This window comes from Scyliorhinus canicula, chromosome 12 (genome assembly GCF_902713615.1).
Source record: "Scyliorhinus canicula chromosome 12, sScyCan1.1, whole genome shotgun sequence".
Classification (NCBI taxonomy): Eukaryota; Metazoa; Chordata; class Chondrichthyes; order Carcharhiniformes; family Scyliorhinidae; genus Scyliorhinus; species Scyliorhinus canicula.
Genome location: NC_052157.1, coordinates 97,602,160 through 97,619,582, shown reverse-complemented (window position 1 = coordinate 97,619,582; position 17,423 = coordinate 97,602,160). Strand labels below are relative to the sequence as shown.

Here is a 17,423-nt window from a genome sequence, read left to right as displayed (position 1 = left end):
CTGCCCCGTCTCTCCTCCCTGCCCCGTCTCTCCCTGCCCCGTCTCTCCCTGCCCTGCCCCGTCTCTCCCTGCCCTGCCCCGTCTCTCCCTGCCCTGCCCCGTCTCTCCCTGCCCTGCCCCGTCTCTCCCTGCCCTGCCCCGTCTCTCCCTGCCCTGCCCGTCTCTCCCTGCCCTGCCCCGTCTCTCCCGCCCTGCCCCTCTCTCCCTGCCCTGCCCTTCTCTCCCTGCCCTGCCCCGTCTCTCCCTGCCCTGCCCGTCTCTCCCTGCCCTGCCCCGTCTCTCCCTGCCCTGCCCGTCTCTCCCTGCCCTGCCCCGTCTCCCCTGCCCTGCCCGTCTCTCCCTGCCCTGCCCCTTCTCCCTGCCCTGCCCCTCCTCCCTGCCCTGCCCCTCTCTCCCTGCCCTGCCCCGTCTCTCCCTGCCCCGTCTCTCCCTGCCCTCTCTCCCTGCCCCGTCTCTCCCTGCCCTGCCCCGTCTCTCCCTGCCTGCCCCGTCTCTCCCTGCCTGCCCCTCTCTCCCTGCCCTGCCCCCGTCTCTCCCTGCCCTGCCCCGTCTCTCCCTGCCCTGCCCCGTCTCTCCCTGCCCTGCCCCGTCTCTCCCTGCCCTGCCCCGTCTCTCTCCTGCCCTGCCCGTCTCTCCCTGCCCTGCCCCGTCTCTCCCCCTGCCCCGTCTCTCCCTGCCCTGCCCCGTCTCTCCCTGCCCTGCCCCGTCTCTTCCCTGCCCTGCCCGTCTCTCCCCTGCCCTGCCCCGTCTCTCCCTGCCCTGCCCCGCCTCTCCCTGCCCTGCCCCGTCTCTCCTGCCCTGCCCCGTCTCTCCCTGCCCTGCCCCGTCTCTCCCTGCCCTGCCCCGCCCCCGTCCCTCCCTGCCCTGCCCCGCCCCGTCTCTCCCTGCCTGCCCCGCCCCGTCTCTCCCTGCCCTGCCCTGCCCCGTCTCGCCCTGCCCTGCCCTGCCCCGTCTCTCCTGCCCCGTCTCTCCCTGCCCTGCCCTGCCCCGTCTCTCCCTGCCCCGTCTCTCCCTGCCCCCTCTCCTCCTCCCCCGTCTCTCCTGCCCTGCCCCGGTCTCTCCCTGCCCTGCCCCGTCTCTCCTTGCCCGCCCTGCCCCGTCTCTCCCTGCCCTGCCCCGTCTCTCCCCTGCCCCCGTCTCTCCCTGCCCTGCCCCGTCTCTCCCTGCCCTGCCCCTTCTCTCCCTGCCCTGCCCCGTCTCTCCCTGCCCTGCCCCGTCTCTCCCTGCCCTGCCCCGCTCTCCCTGTCCCGTCTCTCCCTGTCCCGTCTCTCCCTGCCCCGTCTCTCCCTGCCCCGTCTCCCCCGCCCTTCTCTCCCTGCCCCGTCTCTCCCTGCCCCGTCTCTCCCTGCCCCGTCTCTCCCCTGCCCCGTCTCTCCCTGCCCCGTCTCTCCCTGCCCTGCCCCGTCTCTCCCTGCCCTGCCCCGTCTCTCCCTGCCCTGCCCCGTCTCTCCCTGCCCTGCCCCGTCTCTCCCTGCCCTGCCCCGTCTCTCCCTGCCCTGCCCCGTCTCTCCCTGCCCTGCCCCGTCCTCCTGCCCTGCCCCGTCTCTCCTTGCCCTGCCCCTCTCCCTGCCCTGCCCCGTCTCTCCCTGCCCCGTCTCTCCCTGCCCGTCTCTCCTCCCTGCCCCGTCTCTCCCTGCCCTGCCCCGTCTCTCCCTGCCCTGCCCCTCTCCCTGCCCTGCCCCTCTCTCCCTGCCCTGCCCCGTCTCTCCCTGCCCTGCCCCGTCTCTCCCTGCCCTGCCCCGTCTCTCCCTGCCCTGCCCCGTCTCTCCCTGCCCTGCCCCGTCTCCTTGCCCTGCCCCGTCCTCTCCGCCTGCCCGTCTCTCCCTGCCCTGCCCCGTCTCTCCCTGCCCTGCCCCGTCTCTCCCTGCCCTGCCCCGTCTCTCCCTGCCCTGCCCCGTCTCTCCCTGCCCTGCCCTCTCTCCCTGCCCTGCCCCTGTCTCTCCCTGCCCTGCCCCGCCCCGTCCCTCCCTGCCCTGCCCCGCCCCGTCTCTCCCTGCCCTGCCCCGCCCCGTCTCTCCGCCCTGCCCTGCCCCGTCTCTTCCTGCCCTGCCCTGCCCGTCTCTTCCTGCCCCGTCTCTCCCTGCCCTGCCTCCCCTGCCCCCTCTCTCCCTCCCCCGTCTCTCCCTGCCCTGCCCCGGTCTCTCCCTGCCCTGCCCGTCTCTCCCTGCCCTGCCCTGCCCCTGTCTCTCCCTGCCCTGCCCCGTCTCTCCCTGCCCTGCCCCGTCTCTCCCTGCCCTGCCCCGTCTCTCCCTGCCCTGCCCCTGTCTCTCCCTGCCCTGCCCCGTCTCTCCCTGCCCTGCCCCGTCTCTCCCTGCCCTGCCCCGTCTCTCCCTGCCCTGCCCCGTCTCTCCCTGCCCCGTCTCTCCCTGTCCCGTCTCTCCCTGTCCCGTCTCTCCCTGTCCCGTCTCTCCCTGTCCCGTCTCTCCCTGTCCCTCTCTCCCTGTCCCGTCTCTCCCTGTCCCGTCTCTCCCTGTCCCGTCTCTCCCTGCCCCGCCTCTCCCTGCCCCGTCTCTCCCCTGCCCCGTCTCTCCCTGCCCCGTCTCTCCCTGCCCCGTCTCTCCCTGCCCCGTCTCTCCCTGCCCAGTCTCTCCCTGCCCTGCCCCCGTCTCTCCCTGCCCTGCCCCGTCTCTCGCTGTCCCGTCTTCTACCCCGTCGTTTCTCACTGCTCAGATCCCCCCCAGTCTCTCGCTCTCCCCCATCCTGTTTACAATGCCCCTGATGAACAGAGAGATCTCGCCACCCAGGTTAATAGGGCTGTTAAGAAGGCATATGGTGTGCTAGCCTTTATCAGTAGGTGGATTGAGTTTCGGAGCCATGAGGTCATGTTGCAGCTGTACATAACTCTGGTGCGGCCACTCCTGGAGTACTGCGTGCAGTTCTGGTCACCACATTATAGGAAGGATGTGGAAGCTTTGGAAAGGGTCCAGAGGAGATTTACTAGGATGTTGCCTGGTATGGAGGGATGGTCTTGCAAGGAAAGGCTCAGGGACTTGAGGTTGTTTTCGTTGGAGAGGAGAAGGCTGAGAGGTGACTCAATAGAGACATATAAGATAGTCAGTGGGTTAGATAGGGTGGACAGTGAGAGTCTTTTTCCTCGGATGGTGATGACCAACACGAGGGGACATAGCTTTAAATTGAGGAGTGGTAAATATAGAACAGATGTCAGAGGCAGTTTCTTTACTCAGAGAGTAGTAGGGGTGTGGAATGCCCTGCCTGCAACAGTAGTAGACTCGCCAACTTTAAGGGCATTTAAGTGGTCACTGGATAGACATATGGATGAAAATGGAATAGTGTAGGTCAGATAGGCTTCAGATGGTTTCACGGGTCGGCGCAACATCGAGGGCCGAAGGACCCGTACTGCACTGTAATGTTCTATGTCCTGCCTTCCCCCAATGTTAACAGGGATTTTCTGTTCTGTAGAGACAAAAGCCCTGTCTGCAAGTTCTGAATGTAACTGTTGATCCCCAGGAGCATGGAGGCCACTTAATGCGCCTTGGACATTCGATGGTGGAAGGCCCTGATTCAAGTCTCTGGATCTTCGCAGGCTTGTCTCTGAGAGATGGAATTCTGAACAATGTTTACAAGTAAGTGGCAAAAGTGGAACCCATCACTCTTTGAGTTTACAGCCCTGTTGGGGAGGAATTGAACTCTCATAGTTGATCTAGTCACTGCTCCCAGACTGGTGCCCATTTGCAGAGTGCCTCCCATGCTGGCAGCCATTTGCAGTGTGGCACCCACGCTGGCGACCCTTTGAAGTGTGGCACCCACGCTGGCGACCCTTTGCAGTGTGGCACCCATGCTGGCGACCCTTTGCAGTGTGCCTCTCACTCTGGCGACTCTTTGCAGTGTACCTCCCACCTTGGCGGCCCTTTACCGTGTGCCTCCCACACTGGCGACCCTTTGCTGTGTGCCTCCCATTCCGGCGGCATTTGCAGTGTGCCTCCCATTCCGGCAACCCTTTGCAGGGCGGCTCCCACTCTGGAGACCCTTTGCAGTGTGCCTTCCATTCTGGTGACTCTTTGCAGTGTGCCTCCCACTCTGGCATCCTTTTTGCAATATACCTCTCATGCTGGCGGCCCTTTGCAGTGTGCCTTCCACTCTGGTGGACCTTTGCAGTGTGCCTCCCACGCTGGCGACCCTTTGCAGTGTGCCTCTCACTCTAGCTACCCTTTGCAGTGTGCCTCCCACTCTGGCAGCCCTTTGCAGTGTGCCTCTCACTCTAGCGACCCTTTGCATTGTGCCTCCCACTCTGGCAGCCCTTTGCAGCGTGCCTCCCACTCTGGCATCCTTTTTGCAATATACCTCTCATGCTGGCGGCCCTTTGCAGTGTGCCTTCCACTCTGGTGGACCTTTGCAGTGTGCCTCTCACTCTAGCGACCCTTTGCAGTGTGCCTCCCACTCTGGCAGCCCTTTGCAGTGTGCCTCCCACTCTGGCAGCCCTTTGCAGTGTGCCTCCCATTCCAGCGGCCCTTTGCAGTGTGCCTCCCACTCTGGCGACCCTTTGCAGTGTGCCTCTCACTCTAGCGACCCTTTGCAGTGTGCCTCTCACGCTGGCGACCCTTTGCAGTGTGCCTCCCACGCTGGCGACCTTTTGCAGTGTGCCTCTCACTCTAGCGACCCTTTGCAGTGTGCCTCCCACGCTGGCGACCTTTTGCAGTGTGCCTCTCACTCTAGCGACCCTTTGCAGTGTGCCTCCCACGCTGGCGACCTTTTGCAGTGTGCCTCACACTCTGGTGGCCCTTTACAGTGTGGCACCCACGCTGGCGACCCTTTGCAGTGTGCACCCACACTGGCGACCCTTTGCAGTGTGGCACCCACGCTAGCGACCCTTTGCAGTGTGGCACCCACGCTGGCGACCCTTTGCAGTGTGGCACCCACGCTGGCAGCCCTTTGCAGTGTGGCACCCACGCTGGCGACCCTTTGCAGTGTGGCACCCACGCTGGCAGCCCTTTGCAGTGTGGCACCCATGCTGGCGACGCTTTGCAGTGTGGCACCCACGCTGGCGACGCTTTGCAGTGTGCTTCTCACTCTGGCGGCCTTTTGCCGTGTACCTCCCACCCTGGCGTCCCTTTGCAGTGTGCCCCCCACCCTGGCAGCTCTTTGCAGTGTGCTTCTCATGACGGCAACCCTTTGCAGTGTGCCCCTCACTCTGGCGGCCTTTTTGCAGTGTGCCTTCCACTCTGGTGACTCTTTGCAGAGTGCCTCTCATGATGGCAACGCTTTGCAGTGTGCCCCCCACTCTGGCGAACCTTTGCAGTGTGCCTCCCACTCTGGCGGACCTTTGCAGTGTGCCTCCTAGTCTAGTGGCCCTTTGCAGTGTACCTCTCACGCTGGCGGCCCTTTGCAGGGCGGCTCCCACTCTGGCGGACCTTTGCAGTGTGCCTCCTACTCTAGTGGCTCTTTGTAGTGTACCTCTCACGCTGGCGGCCCTTTGCAGGGCGGCTCCCACTCTGGCGGGCCTTTGCAGTGTGCTACCCACTTCGCCGACCCTTTGCAGTGTGCCTCCCACTCCGACGGTCCTTTGCAGTGTGGCTCCCACTCTGGCGGCCTTTGCAATGTGGCTCCCACTCTGGTGACCCTTTGCATTGTGGCTCCCACTCTGGAGATCCTTTGCAGTGTGGCACCCACGCTGGCGATGCTTTGCAGTGTGCCTCTCACTCTGGCGGACCTTGGCAGTGTGCCTCACACTCTGGTGGCCCTTTGCAGTGTGGCACCCACACCGGCGACCCTTTGCAGTTTGGCACCCACGCTGGCGACCCTTTGCAGTGTGGCACCCAGGCTGGCGACCCTTTGCAGTCTGGCACCCACACTGGCGACCCTTTGCAGTGTGGCACCCACGCTGGCGACCCTTTGCATTGTGGCACCCACGCTGGCGACCCTTTGCAGTGTTTCACCCACGCTGGTGACCCTTTGCAGTGTGCTTCTCACTCTGGCGGCCTTTTGCAGGAGCCCCTCACTCTGGCGGCCTTTTGCAGTGTACCTCCCACCCTGGCAGCTCTTTGCAGTGTGCCTCCCAATCTGGCGGACCTTTGCAGTGCGCCTTCCACTCTGACGGCCCTTTGCAGTGTGCCTCCCACTCTGGCGAACCTTTGCAGAATGCTTCCCAATCTGGCAGCCCTTTGCCGTGTGCCTCCCACTCTGGCGGACCTTTGCAGTGCGCCATCCACTCTGGCAACCCTTTGCAGTGTGCCTCCTACTCTAGTGGCCCTCTGCAGTGTGCCTCCCATTCCGGCCGCCCTTTGCAGTGTGCCTCCTACTCTAGTGGCCCTCTGCAGTGTGCCTCCCATTCCGGCCGCCCTTTGCAGTGTGCCTCCCACTCTGGCGGCCTTTTGCAGGAGCCCCTCACTCTAGCGGCCTTTTGCAGTGTGGCACCCATGCTGGCGACCCTTTGGAGTGTGACACCTACGCTGGCAGCCCTTTGCAGTGTGGCACCCATGCTGGCGACCCTTTGGAGTGTGACACCTACGCTGGCAGCCCTTTGCAGTGTGGCTCCCAAGCTGGCGACCCTTTGCAGTGTGGCACCCACGCTGGCGACTCTTTGCAGTGTGCCTCTTATGATGGCAACCCTTTGCAGTGTGCCTCCGACTCTGGCGGACCTTTGCAGTGTGCCTTCCACTCTGGCAACCCTTTGCAGTGTGCCTACTACTCTAGTGGCCCTCTGCGGTGTGCCTCCCATTCCGGCCGCCCTTTGCAGTGTGCCTCCGACTCTGGCGGACCTTTGCAGTGTGCCTTCCACTCTGGCAACCCTTTGCAGTGTGCCTCCTACTCTAGTGGGCCTCTGCAGTGTGCCTCCCATTCCGGCCGCCCTTTGCAGTGTGCCTCCGACTCTGGCGGACCTTTGCAGTGTGCCTTCCACTCTGGCAACCCTTTGCAGTGTGCCTCCTACTCTAGTGGGCCTCTGCAGTGTGCCTCCCATTCCGGCCGCCCTTTGCAGTGTGCCTCCCACTCTGGCGACGCTTTGCAGTGTGCTTCTCACTCTGGCGGCCTTTTGCAGGAGCCCCTCACTCTAGCGGCCTTTTGCAGTGTGGCACCCATGCTGGAGACCCTTTGGAGTGTGACACCTACGCTGGCAGCCCTTTGCAGTGTGGCACCCAAGCTGGCGACCCTTTGCAGTGTGGCACCCACACTGGCGACTCTTTGCAGTGTGGCATCCATGCTGGCGACTCTTAGCAGTGTGGCACCCAAGCTGGCGACCCTTTGCAGTGTGCCTCTCATGATGGCAACCCTTTGCAGTGTGCCTCTCATGATGGGAACCCTTTGCAGTGTGCCTCCGACTCTGGCGGACCTTTGCAGTGTGCCTTCCACTCTGGCAACCCTCTGCAGTGTGCCTCCTACTCTAGTGGAACTTTGCAGTGTGCCTTCCACTCTGGCAACCCTTTGCAGTGTGCCTCCGACTCTAGTGGCCCTCTGCAGTGTGCCTCCCATTCCGGCCGCCCTTTGCAGTGTGCCTCCCACTCTGGCGGAACTTTGCAGTGTGCCTTCCACTCTGGCAACCCTTTGCAGTGTGCCTCCGACTCTAGTGGCCCTCTGCAGTGTGCCTCCCATTCCGGCCGCCCTTTGCAGTGTGCCTCCCACTCTGGCGACGCTTTGCAGTGTGCTTCTCACTCTGGCGGCCTTTTGCAGGAGCCCCTCACTCTGGCAGCCTTTTGCAGTGTACCTCCCACTCTGGCGGCCTTTTGCAGTGTGGCACCCATGCTGGCGACCCTTTGGAGTGTGACACCTACGCTGGCAGCCCTTTGCAGTGTGGCACCCACACTGGCGACTCTTTGCAGTGTGGCATCCATGCTGGCGACCCTTAGCAGTGTGGCACCCACGATGGCGACCCTTTGCAGTGTGCCTCTCATGATGGCAACCCTTTGCAGTGTGCCTCCAACTCTGGCGGACCTTTGCAGTGTGCCTTCCACTCTGGCGACCCTTTGCACTGTGACACCCACGCTGGCGACCCTTTGCAGTGTGCCTCCCATTCTGGCGGACCTTTGCAGTGTGCCTTCCACTCTGGCGACCCTTTGCAGTGTGCCTCCCATTCTGGCGACCCTTTGCAGTGTGCCTCCCATTCCGGCGGCCATTTGCAGTGTGACACCCCCACTGGCGACCCTTTGCAGTGTGGCACCCACGCTGGCGACTCTTTGCAGTGTGGCACCCACGCTGGTGACTCTTTGCAGTGTGGCACCCACGCTGGCTGCCCTTTGCAGTGTGGAACCCACGCTGGCTGCCCTTTGCAGTGTGGCACCCACGATGGCGTCCCTTTGCAGTGTGCCTACCACCCTGGCGTCCCTTTGCAGTGTGCCCACCACCCTGGCATCCTTTGCAGTGTGCCTCCCATGATGGCAGCCCTTTGCAGTGTGCCTCCCACCCTGGCGTCCCTTTGCAGTGTGCCTCCCACCCTGGCATCCCTTTGCAGTGTGCCTCCCATTCTGGCGACCCTTTGCAGTGTACCTCTCACTCTGACGGTCCTTTGCAGTGTGCCTCACACTCTGACGGTCCTTTGCAGTGTGCCTCGCACTCTGACGGTCCTTTGCAGTGTGCCTCACACTCTGACGGTCCTTTGCAGTGTGCCTCACACTCTGACGGTCCTTTGCAGTGTGCCTCACACTCTGACGGTCCTTTGCAGTGTGCCTCGCACTCTGACGGTCCTTTGCAGTGTGCCTCTGACGCTGGCGGACCTTGGCATTGTGCCTCCCACTCTGGTGGCCTTTTGCAGTGTGTCTCCCAATCTGGCGGACCTTTGCAGTGTGCCTCCTACTCTAGTGGCCCTTTGCAGTGTGGTACCCACGCTGGCGACCCTTTGCAGTGTGCTTCTCACTCTGGCAGCCTTTTGCAGTGTGCCTTCCACTCTGGTGTCCTTTTGCAGTGTGGCACCCATGCTGGCGACCCTTTGGAGTGTGACACCTACGCTGGCAGCCCTTTGCAGTGTGGCACCCACACTGGCGACTCTTTGCAGTGTGGCATCCATGCTGGCGACCCTTAGCAGTGTGGCACCCACGATGGCGACCCTTTGCAGTGTGCCTCTCATGATGGCAACCCTTTGCAGTGTGCCTCCAACTCTGGCGGACCTTTGCAGTGTGCCTTCCACTCTGGCGACCCTTTGCACTGTGACACCCACGCTGGCGACCCTTTGCAGTGTGCCTCCCATTCTGGCGGACCTTTGCAGTGTGCCTTCCACTCTGGCGACCCTTTGCAGTGTGCCTCCCATTCCGGCGGCCATTTGCAGTGTGACACCCCCACTGGCGACCCTTTGCAGTGTGACACCCCCACTGGCGACCCTTTGCAGTGTGGCACCCACGCTGGCGACTCTTTGCAGTGTGGCACCCACGCTGGTGACTCTTTGCAGTGTGGCACCCACGCTGGCTGCCCTTTGCAGTGTGGAACCCACGCTGGCTGCCCTTTGCAGTGTGGCACCCACGATGGCGTCCCTTTGCAGTGTGCCTACCACCCTGGCGTCCCTTTGCAGTGTGCCCACCACCCTGGCATCCTTTGCAGTGTGCCTCCCATGATGGCAGCCCTTTGCAGTGTGCCTCCCACCCTGGCGTCCCTTTGCAGTGTGCCTCCCACCCTGGCATCCCTTTGCAGTGTGCCTCACACTCTGACGGTCCTTTGCAGTGTGCCTCACACTCTGACGGTCCTTTGCAGTGCAGTGTGCCTCACACTCTGACGGTCCTTTGCAGTGTGCCTCGCACTCTGACGGTCCTTTGCAGTGTGCCTCTGACGCTGGCGGACCTTGGCATTGTGCCTCCCACTCTGGTGGCCTTTTGCAGTGTGTCTCCCAATCTGGCGGACCTTTGCAGTGTGCCTCCTACTCTAGTGGCCCTTTGCAGTGTGGTACCCACGCTGGCGACCCTTTGCAGTGTGCTTCTCACTCTGGCAGCCTTTTGCAGTGTGCCTTCCACTCTGGTGTCCTTTTTGCAATATACCTCTCACGCTGGTGACCCTTTGCAGTGTGCCTCCACTCAGGCGGACCTTTGCAGTGTGCCTCCCAATCTGGCGGCCTTTGCAGTGTGCCTCTCAGACTGGCGCCCCTTTGCAGTGTGCCTCTCACGCTGGCAGCCCTTTGCAGTGTGCCTCCCACGCTGTCAGCCCTTTGCAGTGTGCCTCTTACTCTGGCGGCCCTTTGCAGTGTGCCTTCCACCCTGGCGTCCCTTCGCAGTGTGCCTCCCACCCTGGCGTCCCTTTGCAGTGTACCCCCCACCCTGGCGTCCCTTTGCAGTGTGCCCCCCACCCTGGCGTCCCTTTGCAGTGTGCCCCCCACCCTGGCGTCCCTTCGCAGTGTGCCTCCCACCCTGGCGTCCCTTTGCAGTGTGACCCCCACCCTGGCGTCCCTTTGCACTGTGCCTCCTATTCTGGTGACCATTTGTAGCGTGCCTCTCAGACTGGCGCCCCTTTGTAGTGTGTCTCCCACTCTGGCGGCCGTTTGCAGTGTGTCTCCCATTCTGGCGACCATTTGCTGTTCTTTGCTTTGTTGTTGAGGATCTTTGCTGTTTGCCTCCCACTCCGACGGCCCCCTGCAGTGTGCCTCCCACGCTGGCAGCCCTTTGCATTGTGCCTCCCACTCTGGCAGCCCTTTGCAGCGTCCCTCCCACTCTGGCGGCCCTTTGCAGTGTGTCTCCCACTCCGACGGCCTTTTGCATTGTGCCTCCCACTCTGGCAGCCCTTTGCAGCGTGCCTCCCACGCTGGCAGCCCTTTGCAGCGTGCCTCCCACTCTGGCAGCCCTTTGCCGTGTGCCTCCCACTCTGGCATCCCTGTGCCGTGTGCCTCCCAATCTGGCAGCCCTTTGCAATATGTCTCCCACTCTGGCAGCCCTTTGCATGTGCCTTGCACTCCGACAACCTTTGCAGCGTGCCTCCCACGCTGGCAGCCCTTTGCATTGTGCCTCCCACTCCGGCAGCCCTTTGCAGCGTGCCTCCCACTCTGGCAGCCCTTTGCCGTGTGCCTCCCACTCTGGCAGCCCTGTGCCGTGTGCCTCCCAATCTGGCAGCCCTGTGCAATATGTCTCCCACTCTGGCAGCCCTTTGCATGTGCCTTGCACTCCGACAACCTCTGCATTGTGTCTTCCACGCTGGCGGCCCTTTGCAGTGTGTCTTCCACTCCGACGGCCTTTTGCAGTGTTTCTCCCACGCCGGCAGCCCTTTGCATTTTGCCTTCCACTCAGACGGCCCTTTGCAGTGTGCCTCCCAATCTGGCAGCCCTTTGCATTGTGCCTCCCACTCTGGCAGCCCTTTGCCGTGTGCCTCCCACTCTGGCAGCCCTTTGCAGCGTGCCTCCCACTCTGGCGGCCCTTTGCAGTGTGTCTCCCACTCCGACGGCCTTTTGCAGTGTGTCTCCCACGCTGGCAGCCCTTTGCATTGTGCCTCCCACTCTGGCAGCCCTTTGCAGCGTGCCTCCCACGCTGGCAGCCCTTTGCAATATGTCTCCCACGCTGGCAGCCCTTTGCATTGTGCCTCCCACTCTGGCAGCCCTTTGCAGTGTGCCTCCCACTCTGGCAGCCCTTTGCAATATGTCTCCCACGCTGGCAGGCCCTTTGCATTGTGCCTCCCACTCTGGCAGCCCTTTGCAGCGTGCCTCCCACGCTGGCAGCCCTTTGCATTGTGCCTCCCACTCTGGCGGCCCTTTGCTGTGTGCCTCCCACTCTGGCAGCCCTTTGCAGCGTGCCTCCCACTCTGGCAGCCCTTTGCCGTGTGCCTCCCACTCTGGCGGCCCTTTGCAGTGTGTCTCCCACTCCGACGGCCTTTTGCAGTGTGTCTCCCACGCTGGCAGCCCTTTGCATTGTGCCTCCCACTCTGGCAGCCCTTTGCCGTGTGCCTCCCACTCTGGCAGCCCTTTGCAGCCTGCCTCCCACTCTGGCGGCCCTTTGCAGTGTGTCTACCACTCCGACGGCCTTTTGCAGTGTGTCTCCCACGCTGGCAGCCCTTTGCATTGTGCCTCCCACTCTGGCAGCCCTTTGCAGCGTGCCTCCCACGCTGGCAGCCCTTTGCATTTTGCCTCCCACTCTGGCGACCCTTTGCAGCTTGCCTCCCACCCTGGCAGCCCTTTGCAATATGTCTCCCACTCCGGCAGCCCTTTGCAGCGTGCCTCCCACTCTGGCGACCCTTTGCAGTGTGCCTCCCACTCTGGCAGCCCTTTGCAGTGTGCCTCCCATTCCAGCGGCCCTTTGCAGTGTGCCTCCCACTCTGGCAGCCCTTTGCAGTGTGCCTCCCACTCTGGCAGCCCTTTGCAGCGTGCCTCCCACTCTGGCAGCCCTTTGCAGTGTGCCTCCCATTCCAGCGGCCCTTTGCAGTGTGCCTCCCACTCTGGCGACCCTTTGCAGTGTGCCTTCCACTCTGGCGACCCTTTGCAGTGTGCCTTCCACTCTGGCGACCCTTTGCATTGTGCCTCCCACTCCGGCAGCCCTTTGCAGCGTGCCTCCCACTCCGGCAGCCCTTTGCAGCGTGCCTCCCACTCTGGCGACCCTTTGCAGTGTGCCTCCCACTCTGGCAGCCCTTTGCAGTGTGCCTCCCATTCCAGCGGCCCTTTGCAGTGTGCCTCCCACTCTGGCAGCCCTTTGCAGTGTGCCTCCCACTCTGGCAGCCCTTTGCAGCGTGCCTCCCACTCTGGCAGCCCTTTGCAGTGTGCCTCCCATTCCAGCGGCCCTTTGCAGTGTGCCTCCCACTCTGGCGACCCTTTGCAGTGTGCCTTCCACTCTGGCGACCCTTTGCAGTGTGCCTTCCACTCTGGCGACCCTTTGCAGTGTGGCACCCACGCTGGCAGCCCTTTGCATTGTGCCTCCCACTCTGGCGACCCTTTGCAGCTTGCCTCCCACCCTGGCAGCCCTTTGCAATATGTCTCCCACTCTGGCAGCCCTTTGCAGCGTGCCTCCCACTCCGGCAGCCCTTTGCAGCGTGCCTCCCACTCCGGCAGCCCTTTGCCGCGTGCCTCCCAATCTGGCAGCCCTTTGCAATATGTCTCCCACTCTGGCAGCCCTTTGCATGTGCCTTGCACTCCGACAACCTTTGCAGTGTGTCTTCCACTCCGACGGCCTTTTGCAGTGTTTCTCCCACGCTGGCAGCCCTTTGCATTTTGCCTTCCACTCAGACGGCCCTTTGCAGTGTGCCTCCCAATCTGGCAGCCCTTTGCATTGTGCCTCCCACTCTGGCAGCCCTTTGCCGTGTGCCTCCCACTCTGGCAGCCCTTTGCAGTGTGTCTCCCACTCCGACGGCCTTTTGCAGTGTGTCTCCCACGCTGGCAGCCCTTTGCATTGTGCCTCCCACTCTGGCAGCCCTTTGCAATATGTCTCCCACTCTGGCAGCCCTTTGCAGCGTGCCTCCCACGCTGGCAGCCCTTTGCATTGTGCCTCCCACTCTGGCGGCCCTTTGCTGTGTGCCTCCCACTCTGGCAGCCCTTTGCAGCCTGCCTCCCACTCTGGCGGCCCTTTGCAGTGTGTCTCCCACTCCGACGGCCTTTTGCAGTGTGTCTCCCACGCTGGCAGCCCTTTGCATTGTGCCTCCCACTCTGGCAGCCCTTTGCCGTGTGCCTCCCACTCTGGCAGCCCTTTGCAGCCTGCCTCCCACTCTGGCGGCCCTTTGCAGTGTGTCTACCACTCCGACGGCCTTTTGCAGTGTGTCTCCCACGCTGGCACCCCTTTGCATTGTGCCTCCCACTCTGGCAGCCCTTTGCAGCGTGCCTCCCACGCTGGCAGCCCTTTGCATTGTGCCTCCCACTCTGGCAGCCCTTTGCAGCTTGCCTCCCACTCTGGCAGCCCTTTGCAGTGTGCCTCCCATTCCAGCGGCCCTTTGCACTGTGCCTCCCACTCCGGCAGCCCTTTGCAGCGTGCCTCCCACGCTGGCAGCCCTTTGCAATATGTCTCCCACTCTGGCGGCCCTTTGCAGTGTGTCTCCCACTCCGACGGCCTTTTGCAGTGTGTCTCCCACGCTGGCAGCCCTTTGCAGTGTGCCTCCCACGCTGGCAGCCCTTTGCATTGTGCCTCCCACTCTGGCGGCCCTTTGCTGTGTGCCTCCCACTCTGGCAGCCCTTTGCAGCCTGCCTCCCACTCTGGCGGCCCTTTGCAGTGTGTCTACCACTCCGACGGCCTTTTGCAGTGTGTCTCCCACGCTGGCAGCCCTTTGCATTGTGCCTCCCACTCTGGCAGCCCTTTGCAGCGTGCCTCCCACGCTGGCAGCCCTTTGCATTGTGCCTCCCACTCTGGCGACCCTTTGCAGCGTGCCTCCCACTCTGGCGACCCTTTGCAGCTTGCCTCCCACCCTGGCAGCCCTTTGCAATATGTCTCCCACTCTGGCAGCCCTTTGCAGCGTGCCTCCCACTCCGGCAGCCCTTTGCAGCGTGCCTCCCACTCTGGCAGCCCTTTGCAGCGTGCCTCCCACTCTGGCAGCCCTTTGCAGTGTGCCTCCCATTCCAGCGGCCCTTTGCAGTGTGCCTCCCACTCTGGCGACCCTTTGCAGTGTGCCTTCCACTCTGGCGACCCTTTGCAGTGTGTCTCCCACTCTGGCGACCCTTTGCAGTGTGCCTCTCACGCTGGAGGATCTTTGCTGTGTGCCTCCCACTCCGACGGCCTTTTGCAGTGTGCCTCCCATTCTGGCGACCCTTTGCAGTGTGGCACCCACTCTGGCGACCATTTGCAGTGTGGCACCCACGCTGGCGACCCTTTGCAGTGTGATTCTCATTCTGGCGACCATTTGCAGTGTGCCTCCCACTCTGGCGGCCTTTTGCAGTGTGCCTCCCACTCTGGCTTCCTTTTTGCAATATACCTCTCACGCTGGTGACCCTTTGCTGTGTGCTTCCCAATCTGGCGGCCTTTGCAGTGTGCCTCTCACGCTGGCGGACCTTTGCAGTGTGCCTCTCACGCTGGCGGACCTTTGCAGTGTGCCTCCCAAGCTGGCAGCCCTTTGCAGTGTGCCTCCCATGCTGGCAGCCCTTTGCATTGTTCCTCCCATTCTGGCAGACCCTTTGCAGTGTGCCTCCCACTCTGGCGGCCCTTTGCAGCGTGGCTCCCACTCTGGCGGCCTTTGCAGTGTGGCTCCCACTCTGGCGGCCTTTGCAGTGTGGCTCCCACTCTGGCGGCCTTTGCAGTGTGGCTCCCACTCTGGCGGCCTTTGCAGTGTGGCTCCCACTCTGCCGGCCTTTGCAGTGTGGCTCCCACTCTGCCGGCCCTTTGCAGTGTGGCTCCCACTCTGCCGGCCCTTTGTCGTGTGCCTCCCACGCTGGCAGCCCTTTGCAGTGTGCCTCCCACTCTGGCGGACCTTTGCAGTGTGCCTCTCAGACTGGCGCCCCTTTGCAGTGTGCCTCTCAGACTGGCGCCCCTTTGCAGTGTGCCTCTCAGACTGGCGCCCCTTTGCAGTGTGCCTCTCAGACTGGCGCCCCTTTGCAGTGTGCCTCTCAGACTGGCGCCCCTTTGCAGTGTGCTTCCACTCTGGTAGCTCTTTGCAATGTGTCTCCCACGCTGGCGGCCCTTTGCAATGTGTCTCCCACGCTGGCTGCCCTTTGCAGTGTGTCTCCCACACTGGCGGCCCTTTGCCGTGTGCCTCCCACTCTGGCAGCCCTTTGCAGTGTGTCTCCCACTCTGGCAGCCCTTTGCAGTGTGCCTCCCACTCTGGCGGCCCTTTGCAGTGTGCCTCCCACTCTGGCGGCCCTTTGCAGTGTGCCTCCCAATCTGGCAGCCCTTTGCAGTGTGTCTCCCACTCTGGCGGCCCTTTGCAGTGTGTTTCCCACTCTGGCATCCCTTTGCAGTGTGCCTCCCACTTTGCATCCCTTTGCCGTGTGCCTCCCACTTTGCATCCCTTTGCCGTGTGCCTCCCACTCTGGCGGTCCTTTGCAGCATTTCTTTTTCTTTATATCAGGACCTAATTCTTGTTTTTCCAATTAAGGGGCAATTTAGTGGCCAATTTACATAATCTGCACGTCTTTGGGACCTGCCGGTGAGACCAAAGCAGACACGGGGAGAATGTGCAAACTCCACACGGACAGTGACCCAGGGCTGGGATTGAACCCATGTCCTTAGCGCCATGAGGTAGCTCCCACGCTGATGCCAATGGGTAGCATGTCTCCCACACTGGGGACCATTTTCAGTGTTTGTCATTTGTTAACTTTGCACTTGAATCATGAATAAAGTAAATGTACAGATTTGAATGCTTGTGTAGAGGGGCCAAATGGCAGCCCTTTTTTTAAATCTTGCATGAACCTAGTCGGGAATATGGTAAAGATTGAACAGATTGTAACACAACTGAACAAATTAGGCAAATGACAACTGTTGGGACTACTTCAGCCTCTCTGGAGAAAGAAATGGAGTTAATTTTGCAGGTGGATGATCCTGAGTGTTCTCTGACAGGTTCTCTCTGGCTGAACATCACTGGAGCCAGGAGGTGAGGACATACGGATCACGTCCCAGCCCACGGTATTTCCATGCTGCTACGTCCATTCCTTCCAGGAACACCATGTATGTGGTTGGGGGGCTCACCAACACTGGAGTCGCCAGTGATTTTTGGTTGTTTGACATGACCAAGCACGAGTGGACAGAGGGAAAGGTATGGATTTGTTGAACATTGACAGGCGGGCCTGACTTTGAGCAGGAAGCAATGTGTCTCGAAGGTACGATTGTCACAGTGCCACAGGGTGAGGTGCCAACCGAAACACCAGATCCGTCTTGATCAATCCTCCTCTCAGTGAAACTCCTATCACACGGGTCTCTGCCAAGGAGACACAGCCCTCACACGGGGAGAACAAAGAAAAAAGAAAATGACAGCACAGGAACAGGCCCTTTGGCCCTCCCAGCCTGCGCCGATCCAGATCCTTTATCTAAACCTGTTCCCTATTTTCCAAGGATCTACTTCTCTCTGTTCCCCGCCCGTTCATATATCTGTCCAGATGCATCTTAAATGATGCTATCGTGCCCGCCTCTACCACCTCCGCTGGCAAAGCGTTCCAGGCACCCACCATCCTCGGCAGAAAAAACTTTCCACACACATCTCCCTTAAACTTTCCCCCTCTCACCTTGAAATCGTGACCCCTTGTAATTGACACCCCCACTCTTGGAAAAAGCTTGTTGCTATCCACCCTGTCCATACCTCTCATAATTTTGTAGACCTCAATCACGTCCCCCCCTCACCCTCCATCTTTCCAACGAAAACAATCCTAATCTACTCAACCTTTCTTCATAGCTAGCACCCTCCATACCAGGCAACATCCTGGTGAACCTCCTCTGCATCCTCTCTAAAGCATCCCCATCCTTCTGGTAATGTGGCAACCAGAACTGCACGCAGTATTCCAAATGTGGCCTAACCAAAGTCCTATACAACTGTAACATGACCTGCCAACTCTTGTACTCAATACCCCGTCCGATGAAGGCAAACATGCTGTATGCCTTCTTGATCATTCTATCGACCTGCGATGCCACCTTCAGGATACAATGGACCTGAACTCCCAGATCTCTCTGTACATC

The 17,423-nt window shown here is 61.5% G+C and overlaps 1 protein-coding gene across 1 annotated transcript in view; it reads left to right on the top strand.

The window, feature by feature from the left end:
* Window positions 1-17,423, top strand: part of megf8 (multiple EGF-like-domains 8) — a 165,183-nt gene that overhangs the window by 50,672 nt on the left and 97,088 nt on the right. Inside the window, exons 5-6 of the mRNA XM_038813080.1 lie at window positions 3,421-3,584; window positions 16,314-16,509. Of these exons, the coding sequence (XP_038669008.1) occupies window positions 3,421-3,584; window positions 16,314-16,509 (360 nt within the window). The remainder of the gene's footprint in view (window positions 1-3,420; window positions 3,585-16,313; window positions 16,510-17,423) is intronic.